Source organism: Psittacula echo, assembly GCF_963264785.1.
Source record: "Psittacula echo genome assembly, chromosome: 8".
Lineage (NCBI taxonomy): Eukaryota > Metazoa > Chordata > Aves > Psittaciformes > Psittacidae > Psittacula > Psittacula echo.
This window is the reverse complement of record NC_137744.1, coordinates 20,399,844-20,417,706: the sequence shown is the minus strand read 5'-3', so window position 1 is coordinate 20,417,706 and position 17,863 is coordinate 20,399,844. Positions and strand designations below refer to the sequence as shown.

The 17,863-nt window shown below is 39.1% G+C and overlaps 1 protein-coding gene across 2 annotated transcripts in view; it reads right to left on the bottom strand.

Annotated features, from left to right (window-relative positions):
• Positions 1–2,087, bottom strand: part of DIAPH2 (diaphanous related formin 2) — a 231,741-nt gene extending 229,654 nt beyond the window's left edge. For both annotated transcript variants that reach the window (XM_080624841.1, XM_080624842.1), the window contains exon 1: positions 1,814–2,087. In XM_080624841.1, the coding sequence (XP_080480967.1) occupies positions 1,814–1,933 (120 nt within the window). In that variant the 5' untranslated portion in view covers positions 1,934–2,087. The remainder of the gene's footprint in view (positions 1–1,813) is intronic.
• Positions 2,088–17,863: the final 15,776 nt, after the last annotated feature.

Here is a 17,863-nt window from a genome sequence, read left to right as displayed (position 1 = left end):
CATTCCCTCAAGAAACAAATGACAGCATCTGACAAAGTCAGATACTAACATACTGTACCTGTTCCACCGAATGTAACAACCAAAGTCTACTCTAGTGATTCTAAAATAATTGCAAAGAACATACAATGGAAATAGTTGCCCTGTTCAACCCCATTTTGAGCTCATTTCATAGAATGGTTTGTGTTAGAAAAGACCTTAAAGATCACCTAGTTCCACCCCCCATGCAAAGGGTAGGGACAATTTCACTTGGATTTTTTAAGTTTACATATTTCTTTCAGAACAAAGTGTTCTCTACTAGAGCAAAACTCAAATCTGTGTCCACCACTTCCCACAGAAGCACTTTCCTGTGTGAGTTTTAGATCAAACCCCTGCAGGCATCTTCAAACAGCCTTCCTAGTTACTTTCACTAGGAAATAGTAAAGGTAGCAGAAAAGTAAACAAACATCTTGTTTATATGAAGACGTTTGTTTTTATTTATCCTACCCTGGGAAGTATGAGTTTATTTCCAATAACACCATAAAACAAAGACATGACATTTGGTTACCTGTTGCTAAGATACATACAGTCCTTTCAACACAAGCATACTTAAGTTATTCAGTATTACTGCTTCCTGTCATCCTTCATAGTATTTGTAAGTTTCAATAACTTGTCACTGCCTCATATGTTACAAAGTTAACATCTTCCCTACAAGCATTCTAACTTGGTTTTCAGTGACAAAAACCCTGTAGTCCTCAGGCTAAGCAGCCAAAGGCTCTGCTGCCCCGTATTGATGAAAAGAACACCAAGTGGGAGCGCACTTACATACTGACTTAATTTCACCAATATCTGTGAAAGCCTTTGCTCAGATTAAGTAAAGTTTGGAACTAGTACTCTACTCAGTAATAGAATTCAGGTATGTTTCAACTGTCAGCTACGCTGCTGCTGTTGAAACTCCACCTGAGATCAGAGCTAAAATGACTTGATTCAAAGTTAAAACAAGTAACTTTAAGTAACAGAAGCAAACAATTAAAAAGAAACACAGTCATATTAACTGGCTTGCTGCTACTGTATTTATAAAGCTAGATACAATCCAGTGCTGTCAACTTTTAAACGTACCTATGTTTCAAGTTACATATGTAAATAAAAATATATTCTTTTAAATCAAAAAGCATGGGTATAATGAGCAAACTCTACAGTCCTAAAGAGGATCTCTGTGTTCAAGAGCTTGTCAAATCTTTCCCAAGGACAATATCCAAACTTTTAAATTATTTTCCCTTTAATTCCGAAGTTCACTTGGGAAGCACATTCTTGACATCATAGCCACCAATGTTCCGAATGATTCAATAGGCAGGAAAAAACCCAAAACCCGTGCTCTTTCACTCAAAAGGTGAGCAGAGCAGAGGTCACACCAACAGGTCCTGCTTGCAGAACAGCGCGTTACCGCACCTTTCCCCAGGGCATGGTCCAGACAGTGCCCCGGCTTGGCTTCTGCCCTCCCGGTGTCACAGCCCACACGGGTAACAAGGAAATTCCCTGCTCCTGTCAGTGACCACCCCCGGCGCGTTACCGCAGCGAGGCCTCAGCACCCGCACGCCCCCCTCCAGCTGTCACCTCCCTCTCCAGAGACACCCAAAAACCATCACGGAAGCTCACAGGAATTTTAATAGAGAGCCTTTAATTCCTACAAACCCAGCCGCAGCCCCCCCGCCGGGCCCGGCCGCACGCCCCTTCGCCCCACGTTCCTCAGCAAGACAGCATCCGCGCCTCCGCCTCCCCCGCCTTCCTCGTCCCCAGGCCGTGCCCTGCTCCTCTCCCAACCCCACAGCTCGCTCACCAGCTTGAGCTTGTTCCGGTTCTCCTCTTCCGCGGCGCGCCCGCTGCGCTTCGGGTTCATCCTGCCGAAGCTCAGGGACTCGTCGCCTCCGCCAGCCCCCGGCGCCGCTTGACCCTCCATCCTCCCACTGGCTCTGCGCCCCTGCGGGCACCCGCTCTGCTCACAGGGGCCGCACCCTCACGGCCCCATAGGACCGACCCGCAACCACCGGGCGTCTCCCCCGTCCGCTCCCAGCCTGAGCAGTTCCTGGTGCTCTGCCCAGCCGCCTCCTCCTCCCAATCCACCGCCTCAGCGACACCGAACGCCTCCGCGCATGCGCGCCCCACGCTACCGCGCATGTGCTGACGCGGTGCGCACGCGCCGTTGCGGCGCGCGGAGGGCGGAAGGCGAGGCGGGGCTGTGGACCAGTCTAAGGAAATGGCGGTGCACGGTGGAAAGGTGAAGTGAGAGGTGTCGCTGAGGCGTTACTTAAAGCGTTAGGAGGAGAAGAGCCTGCTTCTGGTGTTCTATCGCACCTTTTGAAAGGGCGCTACTTGGTCTAAGTGCTGGTAGAGAGGTGAGGCGGCGGGGGTAGCACGGCTGTGGAGGAAGCGGGGCAGCCGGTAATTGCCGTGTTGAGAAAAGCCTTGCCTCCATCGGTCCTGCGTCAACCGCCGTGCCCTGTATGAGGAGCCCCCAGGCGCTTCATCACACACAAAGCGCTTGATTATGAGATGGCTGTGACTAAAGTGTGCTTCCGTGAGGTTTGTGTTTGAAACGCACGAGGGATAACTGCGGTGTTGGAACTAAAATTGAACTATTGTTACCAGAAGCAAAAGACTTAATTTTTGTTCTCTCAAATTTGAGAACGCCAGTCCCAGATATCTGAGTCATGTACACGTGCTCATGGTTCACAACAAAGAAAAATTGCTTAAACCCTTTCTGTGGATTAAGAGAATCCCTTTGGCTGAGTCTCGTCGTATGAACCGGAGATCTGTCAGCACTGGTGTATCTGAATAATGGAGACAATGAGCACATGCCTGATGATGAGAGGGCTCATCTTAACAAGGTTCTCCTATTCATATAGTAATTTTTTAAAGAAAAATTCACATTTTGTGTTGATACAGCTGAATCTATGCTTGCTAACTTACACTGAGAAGATGGCCATGAACACAATCATGATCTGTTGTTTTGATGAGACAAGGACAATCTACAAGCCTTTGGAGTCCCAAGTTAGATACAAATGTATTACTTGATTGCCCTCTAGAAAAGTGTCCCAGCTCAGCACTGCGTCCACTGGAAGCTTCTCTTAAAATGACAATCAAGACCAGTACAGTGAAACTTCCCCATCTCTAATACACACGTAGTTCAACATGCCTGAGATTCAGGTAGCTGTCTGCATTTCTTGTGACTCTCTTAGATTTACCTGACTCCCAGATGACTTTTTGTAATCCAGCAGTGAAAACCTGTTGATAAAATTTGACAAAAGCAGCTTTCAAATAAAATGATAGGTCTTAAAACTGCAGTATAACCTTCACAGCAGAAGTTAATAGGTGATAAATAGGACAGCTCCATCAAGCTGCACAGTCTAAACTTCCCTTTGGGATAAATCTCTTCATTTTAGTATGTGTTTTCCTTTAATTTTGCCGATTTTAACTAAGTATTTGGGCACAGTTTATTCTATCACTTAAAGACACGTAACTTTGGAATTCTGAAATTAAACAATCACAAATTAAATCGCTTGTTTGCAGTGACAGGCGATATAATGTTACTTCCAACTACATCAGTTTATAATTTACAGTTCATCATTCTACAGCAACCGCTTAATAACAACTTGCCAATTTCAGCTAAAAGGAAATGCTCGGATGTCTTTCATTCTTCCCTTTAGTTAGCCCTAATGGCCATTTTGTTTTTCCATGCTGCCTTTATTTGTCTGTATTAGCAGTACCCATAACTAGAGCAGAAAGGTCAGTCATTCCAGAGTCAGAGAAAACAGGGAATAGTTTCCAACTGGCTGACTTACCTGTGCACAAATTTAAGAGTTTCTAATCCAAACTCTAGCATTATTTGTTCAGCATAACCCTTAGGTGTTCCACAGCTTTTTCTACCCAGGTTTTCTGCATTTGCCACAGTACTGCTCATACTGCTGTAGCCAAGTCTTTTTCAGCAGAACTTTTGCATTGGACTGACATTTAATATTCCAGAACAGCAGGCAGAACATTACAAAAATACTTTGTGGTATGAGTGAAAATAAAGTGCACATGGCAGAAATCCAGAAGATTGAGTAAATACACATTCAGGCATTGACTTAATTTAGGTTTTGATGGAGTAAAACTCAGATCATGTGCGTGATCTAAAGCAAAAAAGTAAAAAGCACTGAAGTCTGGTTTAGGGACTATACATATTACGTTGAAAGGAAAAAACACGAACATTTACTACTTTTAGTGTTGGTAACCAGTAATGACTGTACCCTTGTGTAAGTAACGGAGGGAAGACATGCAACCATTAAGCTATAGCTACACCATGTGATGAAAGAGGTACCCCATAAGTGCTCTTAGTTCCTCTTTTCCTCCTGCCACTTGCCTGTTCTCCTGGGACAAATGGCTGATTGGGTAACACAGTTATGGTCCCTTTCTTTTAACTCCAACTTACAAATATTTTACACGTCTCCACATTTGTGTGCTGAGCTGTGACTTAAGCATACAAGACATTGCTGTGGGGATTTTCTGGATACCAGCTTTTGAATAGATTACTCTAAATTAAGGATCAGTAGATCTCCTTCACAGCCTCCTCAGCGGAAGTTCTTTTGGAAAATGTTTTTAGTCATACTCCAGTTCCCCAGTTTCCAGGACCAAGAAACAAATATTCCATGTATGAACCAAGGACATATAAGCATATAGACTCTGCAGGCAATTCTAAGCACGTGGGATGAAGTGGAATAATGTAACTAGCCCAATTAGGAAAATTTAAATTGAAAAGCCCCTCCACAACAAAACAAAACAAAAAATAGAAAACCACAGCTCTGCTTAAGGCAACCAGACAAACCTCAGATCATTTTGGCAGTCAGTTTGCAGTGCAGTAACTTGGCTCATCTCCGAGAGCAACATAGTATGGCCTGAGGGTGGAAACTAGTAGTTGTACGAACTCTTCTTGTCTTCATGTCTGAAGAAAATGTATTTTAAGACAATGCATTTTACAAAAATAGTTTTGTCATTTCACATAGTTATTCATTTCACAACATTAAAACCATGTAAGTAAGAAAGACCACTGCCATGTAGATGCCAATGTTTCTCCTTGTGATTTTACAGGTCATCTCAGTAACATTCAGTCACGTAACCACAACAACTGCCAATGACAGAAAATGGCAAACGTGCATCTGTAAAAAAAAAAAAAAAGTCACACAATTATCCAAAAGCAAATGATCACAGACTGATAGGCGTGAGATACTTTGAGCCTCCCTAAACCAGGTACTATTTTATATCTGAATTTGAACAAAATAGGCCTTTGAAGATGACTAGCTGAGCCAGCAATACACAAGAACTTAGCACTCGAGCATCCTCCCTCGAAATGTCTAAAAAATACGATCATAAAGTTGCAAGAAGATAGCACTCCAAGTATAACTGCAAAAGAAAAGTTGACTGGTCACCAAACCAGCTGTTGAGATTTCAGTCCTTCAGAAATGTTCTGTTCTTCAGGTTTCTAGTACTGAGGAAGAAAGTTGACAGTGTTCAAGTCTTTGTCCTAACTGCACTGGGAGAAGAAATTAAAAAGGAACTGTTCTGTACACTACCACAAGAGAAAACACAGTATTTAACTTAACCACTAACAGGAAGCATGCTGCTAAGTCACCCAGTAGTACATTTCCCCAGCTTCTCATCCAGAGATTCCGTATCATTAACACAACCACTCTACCGCAGAAAACATAACACAATCCTTCTACTACTCCTGCTGAGCTGTAAGCTTTCTTCAGACTGCCTTGTCACTCTTCCTAATCAGTATCTTCATCACAGCCAGTTTTTATTCTCCCGCCCCTTGTTTTTGCAGGTTTAGTTGGAATCTGTTTGCTTTTAGGAATTTTAAAAACCCCCAGATTTATCTTAAGAAGGAAGTCAGTCTAAGATTGTTTACAGTGCATGAGAATGTAGTAAATAAGAAAATCACAGGGTATATAACTTACCTTAACAGGTAGGAAAATAGGATTAGAAGTCTTAACTACCAAGCAATGAATATCAATGATGAGCATTATTTGCATATGAGTAGATATTCCCTATTGACAAAATAACCTCACTTTCTAAAAAAATACTTGATTTGACTATTCTGATTCATTTGTAAATCAGTCTATCTGATTCATTTGTAAACCTAAATCCAGTGAAAATCCACTCAGTGATAATTCCAAGAAATACTTATTTGCTAAAGCTTTATTTAATGTAACCCAATAATTTCCTGGCCTATTATAGGCAATGAGTGTGCATTCTGTAGTGTTCTGTGAATTAAGTCATGAGGAGTTACTATTATATTTAAACAAAACTTGTTAGTTATCTAAGGTACATTAAGACATCCAATGCTATCCATTAAAACAAAGTGAGATATCGTGTTAACAGTCACGAACAGTATCACAAATGTTAATTAAAAGCACAGCTAATTGTGAGCACTTCTGTAAATGGATAAGGGTTACAGCTTCAGTGAGGTTAATTTTCTAAGACTACAGCTACATTCTGGTTTTAATCAGCTGTGAGATGCGTGCCCAACAGTTCACTTCTTAGGCTATAAACTTCAGTTTTAAGTCAGCCTAACATTTTGCCTGTACTTTTTTAGAGGAAGAGGAAGCTGGCAGCTTCCCACGTATTGTTTAAAAACAGTTTTCACATTTCATATGTTAGGGAAGTCATTTACTCTGTGGTCACAGCAGAGCTATAGTTGAGCTTTACTTATTATGTCTAGCTCTAATTCAAAATCTGAAGCACTGGAGCTAGATGAGGTATATCATTATTAAACAATACATTGAAAGTACAGTGTCAAGACACTTCTGTCATTAAAGTGACTTAGATAAATCCAGAAATAAACTGAATATTGGTTTTAATCTGAACACATCTTTAGTGATTTTCCTTTACTCCATGCCAGAGTCCCCTAATATTTAGGAAGTGTGCTTTTTAAGTTTATGTTTTCCAATGTGTATATCTTCCAAAGGGGTGTTGGAACTAGATGATCTTAAGGTACTTTCCAACCCTAAGTATTCTGTGATTCTGTGTGTTACTTCTTTGTTACAAGCATTTTCCCTTTTTGAGGCAGTTCCCTAATTTAGGTGAATTCTGTTTTCACCACGCCCTGTATTTTGATCACTTACTCTACAATTCTAGATCACAATTAGTTTTATCTTGTCCAAATGGTTTTTTACTTTCGGGTTTTACCAGAACAGTAAGAAGACAGCATTCATGCCCCATCATGCTTTCTAGAAACAACACATGTATGAAAAAAAAAATGGCCAAGGTTACTTCATAGGATGATGTAAAAAAAAATTAAGTAAAAAAATTAGAAAAATTGAGAAAATCCTTTTCTTGATTTTGGGCTTTTCCCCCAGGAAAAACAATACAAAATAAACAGCTGATAAATGAAGTAGACAGTAGAGATAGTAATCAGTTAATTCTCTTTTTCCTCCTTTGTTTCTAAAACACCAATCCATAGTCTTACCTAGTACAAGATGTATCAGAGCAAATAATATATCAACTGTGCATCTAGCAGTAATTTCTCAGTATTGCTGTCAAGCAAAATGCCTACTGCCTTTTTGGTTGAGTTGGTTCGGTTTTCTTCCCACAAAGTAATCCTAATTGTACCATAGAGAACCTGTTGGATTAGTACCTCCAATTTTTCACAAAAATTTATATGCTGGACACAACTACTCTATGTAAATATAAGCGAGTTTTGTCTTATATTATAATACTGAGTTTTCTTCCCAGCCTGAAAGAGCAAGAGATGAGTTGCACAGCTTATCATGCTGTGTTATCTCCCCAAATTGCTTCAAAAATGTCTTTTGATTTTCATATCTCACAGCACAATTTGCTTCTCAGACATAACTAAACAGTTCAATACAAACTCCTTTTATTTACTACCTGGGCTCCCTTCACCATGTTCAGCACTGGAGACCTTTGTCTTTATCTGTTTATCGTGCTTTTCTACATCTTCACAGCTTTTCACACAAAATCAATACCCAGCTCCAGCCACTCTTTAGAAACCCCCTAATGCATGCTTTGTAATCACCATGGGCTGGGCAGAACAGGCTAGAACAGAACTGGTTGTTTAATGGTCAGCCTTACTCTTAAGTGGTAACTTTTCTGCTTTATTTTGTCTGCAGAGAAAGCTATATCATGGGCAAATAGTGTTTATGATTTCTCTAAGTGATATGAAGGCTTACTAAATAAGCGTTCTACAGTACAGGGAATCAATTATTAGTGCAGGAGTTTTAAATGTATCTCACCATAGCCCATACTCCAACAAGTAGGTTTCTGGGTGGAATTAAAGTTGTTCATTTTAATGTAAATATACATATGTTTAAGGCATTAGTAGATGCTAATGAAGAGCTTCCAGGCAGATGGACAAAAATAAGCCTGATTAGAGCTAAAGACCTTATTAAGAAATCAAGTTGTTTAATGGTAAAATTAAGTTAATTAGGTAAAAAGACATGGAATTTTTACCCATGGTAATTGGCTGTCTACCATCATAATAATAGTTTCCTTTGGCAGAAAGAGATTGTTGTGTTGGATGGGTTTTCCAGCTGTTCTTATCCTTGGGTGTAGCATGTATTGTGTGTTGCGGGTATATACTGGAGGAATTACCATCTCCAGGTTTGCATCCAGGTTTTTTCATAGCTCTGCTAACTTCATTGAAGAACATTTTTGGAGAGGATGTTGGGACACAGTTTCAAAGTGTGTCCTTTTGCGTGAGCTAACAGTGGGTTTAAACAACTTCTTTAAAGGGGGTTAAGCTAGTTCTATGGTGCAATTATTTAGTAGGTAAGCTAATATTTTATTACATAATTTCTTCATAGTATTTAAAGGATTTGCTTAGCTAAATATCTTGAAAAGCAAGTATTGCAACTTTGAAGAATGAGAAAAATTGCCTTCAGCGGGAATGTATTTGGTGTGCTCCCTATGTTGGTTTGGGTTCGCATAATATTTATGTTTAGCTGATAAGGATCTTTAATAAGTACCACTGAAATAAACTGTATGCCTAGTTTTTATGATGGAAACACCTGGCTCTGACGTCTAATACACTTAAACGTCATCTAGTACAGTTTTAGCAAGATGGCATTTCATGAGGCTTACAGACCCTTCTCTTGTTCTACATTTTTTGTTTGTTCTGAATTATTCTTCCTTTTGTGTCTGTTAATTCTGTAAGTATTGCTTACAATGAGCTTACTTGTGAACAGCAAAATTCTGCACGTATAATATCAATTCCTTGTTTGTCTACTTAGCTGTCTTTATAAATGAGTGGAGTGTGGAAAAATAGTAACACCAATGAAAAGCAAGCTTATCTCTGGTCTTATCCTGCACGTGCACGATTGTATATTTTTAGTCAGACGAATAGCTGAAGATGAGTTTGAGGCTCAGACCAAGCATGTGTTTTTTCACGTGATGAGAACACACATTAGACCTCAAGGAGGTGACTCTGAGGGTGGCAAGTAGTATATATTTCTGTCTCTTTTACGACATACAAAGTGTATTTCTTCTTATGTGTCTTATGATAAGCAATCTTACATGATGCAAAATTAATAGATTAAAAAAAAAAAAAAAAAATCTACCAGATTAGCCTACTGAGCCAATTTGCATGTCTGTACTATCCCTAGCTCTGGTATAAGGAATAGGGGACAAATATGGCAGTGAGAGATTACCAGACTAACAGTAACATAATACCAAGTCTCCATTGCCTTCACCTTTAACTCTTCACTGAAAGTGCTGTGATTCATGAGATGTGACAGTCTATCATACAGTCATGGAATGATTTGGGTTGGAAAGGAAAAGATCATCTAGTTCCAACACTCCTGCCACAGGCAGGGACACCTACTAGACCAGGTTGCTCAAGGCTCTGTCCAGCCTGGCCTTGTACACTGCCAAGGCTGGAGTAGTCACAACTTCCTTGGGCAGCCTGTTCCAGCACCTCACCACCCTCACAATAAAGAGTTTCTTCCTTATATCTAACCTAAATCTCCCCTGTTTAAGCTTGAACCCATTGCCCCTTGTCCTATCACTACACTGCAACTATCGGCAAAACTTTCATCATTTCATGTCTACCACATTAACTTAAGAAAGGAAACTGCACTCACACTGCCACACTTCACAGCCATGTGTTTTGAGAGGAATTGAAATTGGGCAAAAATAGCATGGCATATAGTCTGAGTGTAATTTAAGCTTGTCAGCCATGTCAGTGCATATTACTGCCCATTTCTGGGTCAGAACCCTTCGGCATTATGTTATTTATTGAATCTTCAGTGATGTGAGTATGAATACTAAGCTACCAAAAAAAAAAACCCTCTCTCCTGTGTGTACCTCTCTGGAGGAGCATGAGTGAGCACAGCATGTGACAGGTTCCAGTGCTTAATGCATGATTATTGGAAGGTGACGTAATACTGCGATGATAAGGATGGTACAAGAACTACAAGTTTCTCATACAGAAGAATATAGACTCAATTTGCAGGAATGATTACTGTCCAGTTCTTTAAAATCTTATTTTCCTGTCAATCTTACAATTTCAGAATACAAATGAGAGAAAAGCCTGTGGATGAAATTGCTCAAGGAGAAAAAGCAGAAGTAAAGAGTTAAAGTCTAGAGAAAAGGGCTCTGTAAGCTGCATCAGCTGGAGGGAGGCAAGACTCTCCAAAAGTGTTTGAAGGAGAAGGGAAGATAAGAGAGGGTAGTGAGGTAGCAATGTGGTTAGCTGCTAAAGGTGTCTTAATAGCACAAGAAAGGTCAGGGTTTCCCAATTTGGCCAAGGTCATTTCAGACTTCACTCAGGGAGGTTTCACTGCAGCCTGAGGAAAGAATGGAACTGGTGTGGACCTTCATGGCCACTGGCTCTGCTGGAATTTGTGGTTCTGTGGTCTAAATTATGCTTATTCCTTAGGGGCATTTGTCTCTTTAAGTCCTCCAAGGACTTCTGAGCCTCCCACCCTGTTATTAAGAAAATAGGTTAGCAACTTGAGGGAAGTGGAAGTATACATGGGTGGGAGACTGCTTATGTCCAGGTAATAGTTGTGTTCTGAGGGCTTTAATGTGAAGTTCTTGCTTTACTTTGCCTTTTCTATATATAGCTGTTACAGTTGTACTAATGGGAAGTTATTACTTGGAAGTTGCTTCAAATTTTATTTGAACAGTGGTTTCTCCTTAAAAAGTTAGCACTGCTGTGGAGAGAATTCTGTTTTCTGCCTGTTACCCTTTCCTGGCTCCTGGTGCTGCCTTTCGTGTACAGCAAACATTCATGTGATTGTTGTTAAGTGGATTGCACAAGTGACCTGGCTTAAGATTTACATTACTTAAAACTAGTTGCTTTTAATTTAGCTCAGCTTCTCATTCTTGCTTGTTATGTGGTCTCAGAAATGCCTGTGTTGGTACAAGAGAGAAGATAGGTAAATGGGCAGTGTAAACCCCCGTTACTGTTCAGGTAACCCTTTCAGGATTCTTAACTCCCTGCTCTGATCTGGCCCAGCTGCATTATCTTGGCTTCGGCTGCTGAAATTACTAAACATTGAAGAACAGCTGTGAGAAGGCTGGTGAAACAGAGCCAGAGAGGTGAAGCAGCAAAATTACAGGCTGACGTGGGCTTTTTGGTGGTTTAAGGATTAAAAAGAGCAAATACTAATATGGGAACATATGAAATGTGAACTGAATAAAATAGGGATTTAATGAAAGGTAGTTATGTAGCAATAATAAGGTTCTATTGCTCCAGCCAGTGAAAGCTAACTTTTATTTCACAGGCTTTTGCCTGTTTGGCCAGCAAGGATTCTTTGGGTGTTTTATGAGCCTGGTGAGTGTACTATTCTTAATGAAGTAACTTGTTAAATCCAAGTTATGTTTTATGGGTGTTAACTTTTAAATTACTGCTTTATATTTTTAACCTGCATATATATTTTGCTTGTGCAGTCTCTGTTCTGGGCTTATGGTATCTGAAAAAGTGACTCAAGCAGTGATGGGGGTATATTTTAGTAGTACTATTGGATTGCACTGTGTAATTATAGCAAGGCATGTGTTTTGACTCACTCGTATGGGAAGTGAGGTAGAGTGCTTCCAATTTCATGACAACAGAGGAGCTTTTCTGGATTTAATTCCTTTTGGACAAAGCAGTTTATATAGCAATAAATGGTTTGTTTGTTTCTGGTTCTTTTTGTATCTTAACATAGTATTTAAAATACATTCATGTTTTTGGGTCATTCTGTGAGTTCTAAATGGTGTTTTTGATTTTGCTATTTTCTTTACCCCTGTTCAATGAACCTAATGTTGTTGTAACCCACTTGATTTTCGTGAAAGCTTTTGAGTTATTCATAGAAAAATAGAGTCTTATGGCTCAAATTTTCTTTTTCATCCTTTGTGCTTTACTAATTTAGTCTTGGTATAATTTTACTAGTTATGGTTAGCCGGTTAAATTGACTCTTGAAATTACTTCTCTGAAGTGAATCTGTACTTTAATGAAGCTATTTCTTTTTCTCTGTCTCTAATAAACAAATACCTTTCCTGAGACAGTGTCTATAGTTAAGAATCTATTAAAAGTGTATTCTACTAAGCTAAAACCCCAAGTTAGTTTATAAGTATAGGAAAAAATAATTAACGTAGTTAATGCAGTACGGTCAGATTATGTTCAGAAACAGCCTGACTACAACATCATTGCAATCGAAGATGTGGTTGTCTGACAGTACTGTGAAACAGACTTTTTTCAGAGGAAAGATGAAAAAACACTGATTGTTTTCTCATCTCTCTTAAAGGTGCAATTTAATGGTGATGTTTTCTTGTAAGGTCCTGCATGACATCTTGGCAGGCGTGAGCAGGTCTGACTGTGTGTATTGAAAGTGTCCTGAAGTTGTTCTTTAAGAATAGTTCTCTTGCTGTTCTGCATAGGTGGGTATTAGAACATCATGGCTTCTCTGGATGGGATAAAGCATAATGTTACTTGGATGTTTTTTCTAACAACAAAAAACTTTATTTTTGTTTGGAAGCTGGTTAAACAAGCACTGGCAGTGCAGTGTGCTCAAACAGGCTATGGCACAGTAAGTATGTTGGTGCACAGCAGTATGCACTGTTACTTTTGTCTTACTGAAAGCTACATTACCATATTATCAATAGCGATGGCATAATGTTGCTTAAACTCAAGACTAATCAGTTCAGAGTCTTCATGTCTCGCCTTAGTATTGAGGCACACCTAAACGAGCAAAATAGCAGTGGAGTACCTGTAGCTATAGGAGCTTTTACACTGCTTCCTTTGAAATACCTCATATAGCACATAATTTTTTTTTTCTTTCTTAAAAAGGTTTCGTTGTATGTATTTGCTTTATGACAGAAAAACAATTCAGCAAAACCAGGCTTCAGAGCACAGTACCCCTGCTCGGAGCAGTTTTTGTCAGACCAGTCATTTCACTGAGATGAGTCACTGAATCACTTAATGTAATTACCTAGTCACTTGTTTATGGTTGAACAAGATAGAGTGAGGTTAAAAATATTTTAACCATATGAATGTTTAGATAAGGGAGATGACACAATTGTGAACACCTCCCAGTTTTTAACTGAGGCATTATTTTAAGTTTCAAAATGGGCCCTTTGGTTAATTGGGAGCTTTGAGCTTTACATCAATTATGTGAGACTTCCTGAAATCCTCAACAGTACTTTCCCCAGACTTCAATAATATCTTATTTATTGTTATAGGAGAGCTGATCAAGTAAACATTCCTCTGCTGCTAAATACAGCCAGCAAGCTGCTTATGAGTCAGGACTCTGGCGGATAATTCTGCTGCATATCAGTGAAAACTTTACTGGCTAGCTGTCATATTCCTTATGTGAGCAAATACCAACTACTTGGATCTTATATTTCACATTCCAGTAAGCAGTGTTTTCAGGGCTCACTGTAGTAAGCTTATGCTTATGAAAGACTAGAAAAACTCCACAACTTAATCATGCATTTGTTCTGGAGCATAATCCACAGTGAGTTTAGGAATTTACATTGTTATGTCCATGGTTGATTAATAACAAGGCTTTCAAATATTCATTAGTCTAATTTCCATACAGAACAGCAGTTAAGAGCAAGTTAGTAGATAAACACAGTGATAGCTGAAACAAGAACTATAGCATTCTTATAGCAATTTTAAATTTCTGTGGATGTTGATGCAGATTTTTGGGTGGGAATAGCAAACTGTAAACTCACATTTGTAAAATATAGGGTGTATAATATGAATATTAATTAACCACTTCATAGAGACTGTGAAATTGTTTTTCCCCTGTGGCGGTAGATTGGGAAAAACTTTCCTGTCAGTTATGTATATATCTGGTGCCTCATCTCTTTGAATTTTTTAGTATAATGTATAAAATAGAGAAGGAGCTGCTAACCAGCAGCTTGTTAGAATTCCTGAAATTTAATAGCAGCTTTGAAAGGCAAGTGATGTCCAATGTTACAGTTGTTTCTGTGTAAATAATTTTATATTGAAAATAAGCTAGCATAATAAGAGGCTTGTTATCATCTTGGATTAGTGGATCAAGGGTACTCATGACTAAGCAGCTGTGCACTTGACTGAGATGGAGGAAACAATCTTTGCTTGTTCTGGCCAATTACTTGAACCTTGGGCTCTTACAATGTGACTGCCCTGACGGATGGGTATATTAAGCTAATAATCTTTTGACAGGAACAACAAGAAAATCAAACTTGATTGGCATGGTAAATAAAAACCCAACAACAACAAAATGCTCATTCAAAGCACTATCTGGGAGACTGATATGCCCAGCACAGCGGAGCAGAATGCTAGAACTGGCCTACCAGCACCAAGATGAATGCTGTTGTTGCAGGATGGCAGGTACCACATGCTTCATTTTGAAGATGAGAAAGCTTTTTTTGAGACTGATACATCATCTCCACATACACCCTGCTAGTCTAGATACTGCTTATACTGCTTGTAGTGCTGTGCTTTGACTATTGCTCTTCCCAGTTCAGGCTTCTGTTGACAATCTGTCAGCACCACTGATTAAACACTGGCATGAAGAGGTTAGTACGTAGCAGAGCACTTCCTGTGCTTTGCCCTTCTGCAGCCTGGAAACAGTTGGCTATGTCTACACTTCTGCTTTCTTGCTTTAGAGTAGGCAGAGAATGTATGTAATCTGGTCATTGATAAAGCATAATTTCCTCTGTGTAGCTTCACATTTGTAATTCAGATGAAGAATCCAATGCCTTTGCTGTCAGTTTCTGTACGTTGTATGTACTTAAGAAGTAGGAAACTGTGGAATAACTGTTTGAACCAGTAGAATACAGTACCTTAATATTAGTTCTTGGATTTATGTATTCGTATTTAGAACTGAAGCTAATGAGATGTTAAAGTGATGCATAGCAACTAAGATTATGCTAATCTGGTTTTAGTGACATGAACAGGAGAATTTTAGAGCTTCTTTTTTAAAAGCAAGTACTTTGTTCAGTCAGTTGAACAAAGGGGTAAAGTAGTCTGATTTTCTAAAATGAAATATATTATAGCATTAACAGCTGCCTAAACCACATTCCTATTTGGCAGTTTCCTCTTCTGATTTGTGTAAAAAGATGGTTAAAAAAAATATGGAAAAGTTAGCCTGAAATGAAATGTAACATGTACATTTATTGTTAACATAAAACTTATTTGATTGGGGTTTTTATTTGTATGAAGAAAGTGCTCTAGGCACAGCATGCCGAGCATCTTTGGAATTTAATGTTTTTTCCTGTTAAAATGTCTGTATGAGCAACCATATTGTGCTTGCGCGATGTCCTCTTTGGGAGTTCAGGTATGATTCCAATGTAATGGCAGTTTACTTAACAGAGAGAATTGGGTGAAATTAATTAAAAAGAATAATTCTGCCTGTTTCCCCCCTCAATCTAAATGCTGAAGTTCTTTGCATTGGAGGGAGGAGTTTCTGGCTTGATATTTGCATTTCTGCATTTTAAAAGAACTTAAAATGTGTCAGAACTCTTGGCATGATTGCTGTCCTTTGTGCAGAAATCTAACTAGTGACTTTTTATTTCACATAAAACTACTGGAACAGTAAAATCACAGCTTTCATTAATTCTGTCATCATATTTTATTGATGTCTGTGAGTGGTATTCAGGTGCATAGGGTATGATTTCTGTTGTCTGTACCTAAAACTTGATTAAACTTCATCTTAAGCAACTCACAGCACTAAATACATGCTTTGTAAAAATTAGAGCAACCTGAAACAGTGGTAATAACAGGTTAGATTTATTAATGCCATTGATAAGTAGCCAGTTCTTTTTGGAGCCTCTTGATGAACTAAAAGAGAAGGAGCACTGTTGCTGCATCTTCAGATTATCTTGCGACTTTACAAAGGTAGAGACTTATAAACAATTCCGTGCTTCTTTATCTTAACTGCTGCACCACTGACTGTTCTAGGGAATGTTCTAGTGCTTATTTTTCCTGTGTAGTACACGGCCAGTACCACAAATAAGCTAATTTAGGCTGTGACAATAAGAGATATTTTTACCAGTGTAAGGGTATCTTGTTAGAGAGGTGGTTTTATGTCAGACTTTACACTTGTCCAAGATGTACTGACCTGTTCCTTTCAAGTGCTATTTAAATTTCTCTAGTGTGAAATAAAAGCTGCTTTTGCTTCAGAAATAGGTGTGTGCTGACTCATTGTGGGGCAGCACTGTTACATCCTTTAAATCTGCTTGTTCTACCCTGTGCCTCGTTCACAGCAGCTTGCATAGCTTTCTGAACAGTGATGAAAGATGGGGGAAGGAATAACAGGATAATGGGAAAATTTAATCATTGAAGAGTTAGGGATCCTGGGAATATGTGGGCTTTCTTCCTACTCCTTTGCTTTACAGAAAGGTTATATACTTAGCCAGTCTCTGGCTGCAGTTCAGTTTTACTAGCTCTGAGTTTCTCCAGTTTTTGGCTGCTTCTAACATTCCCCATTTACAATTAATGAAGAAATTCACTGTATTCTGACTTTAATGAATCCACTTCTGTCATGAATGACAACAGCGAAGTGGAGACTTTGTACAACTGACACAACAAATGCATTTGAATAGTGCCACACTAGTAAGAACATTGCTGTAATGGAAGACAAATGCGGTATCTTGGGAGGAAGAATGACAAATGTCATAAGCACAGGATAGATTTACGTGAACAATAAAGGGCAAGTATTTGTAGGAAGTGAAAACATACGGATTTCACATAACAGTTTTCCTGGTTTGGCAGGTTTTTGGTAGGCTTTTTTATATATTTACGTCTGAGTGAAGTGTGTGAAAGCAAGTGCTTTCTCAGTAGACGAACTTGAGCTGTTGTTAGTTACATTACAAATAATGTGACCACACAGTTTGCAGAAGGCAGGAAATGGCTTTCTGTCATACTTCCTTTCTGGGGGAATGCTTCATCATGACACTGCTCAAAACTAAAGGTTAACTTGTCAGCTCTGGGAGACACCCAGTTTAACTCTGGAGAAACTGGGTGACAGCAGATCAGGTTTGGTTGCTAGAATGCAACGTATTGATTTATTAATGTAATTCCATCAGTAACTAACTGATTACTCAGTTTCTCCATGTGCATGTACCGGAAATAAAACGAAGTTTTCAGTAGTGCTGTTGATCTTTCTACAAATGTATGAATTGCCATATACCAGATTTTCTGAGAACAAGTGCTCTGTTTGCTGCAGGATCAGTACAGAAATTGGGTTTTTTTGTAAGAAAGAAGTACATCTCATCAAATAAACATTCAATAAGAATGTGGAGTTTAAGCAGCAATATACAAACAAATAGAAGTTTATGGAGTGCTTCTTAAAAGAAACCTAGATTTCTGCAGTCAGTCAACACTTCTTTTTTTGCCATGTAGGGTATATGCTTCAGTTTG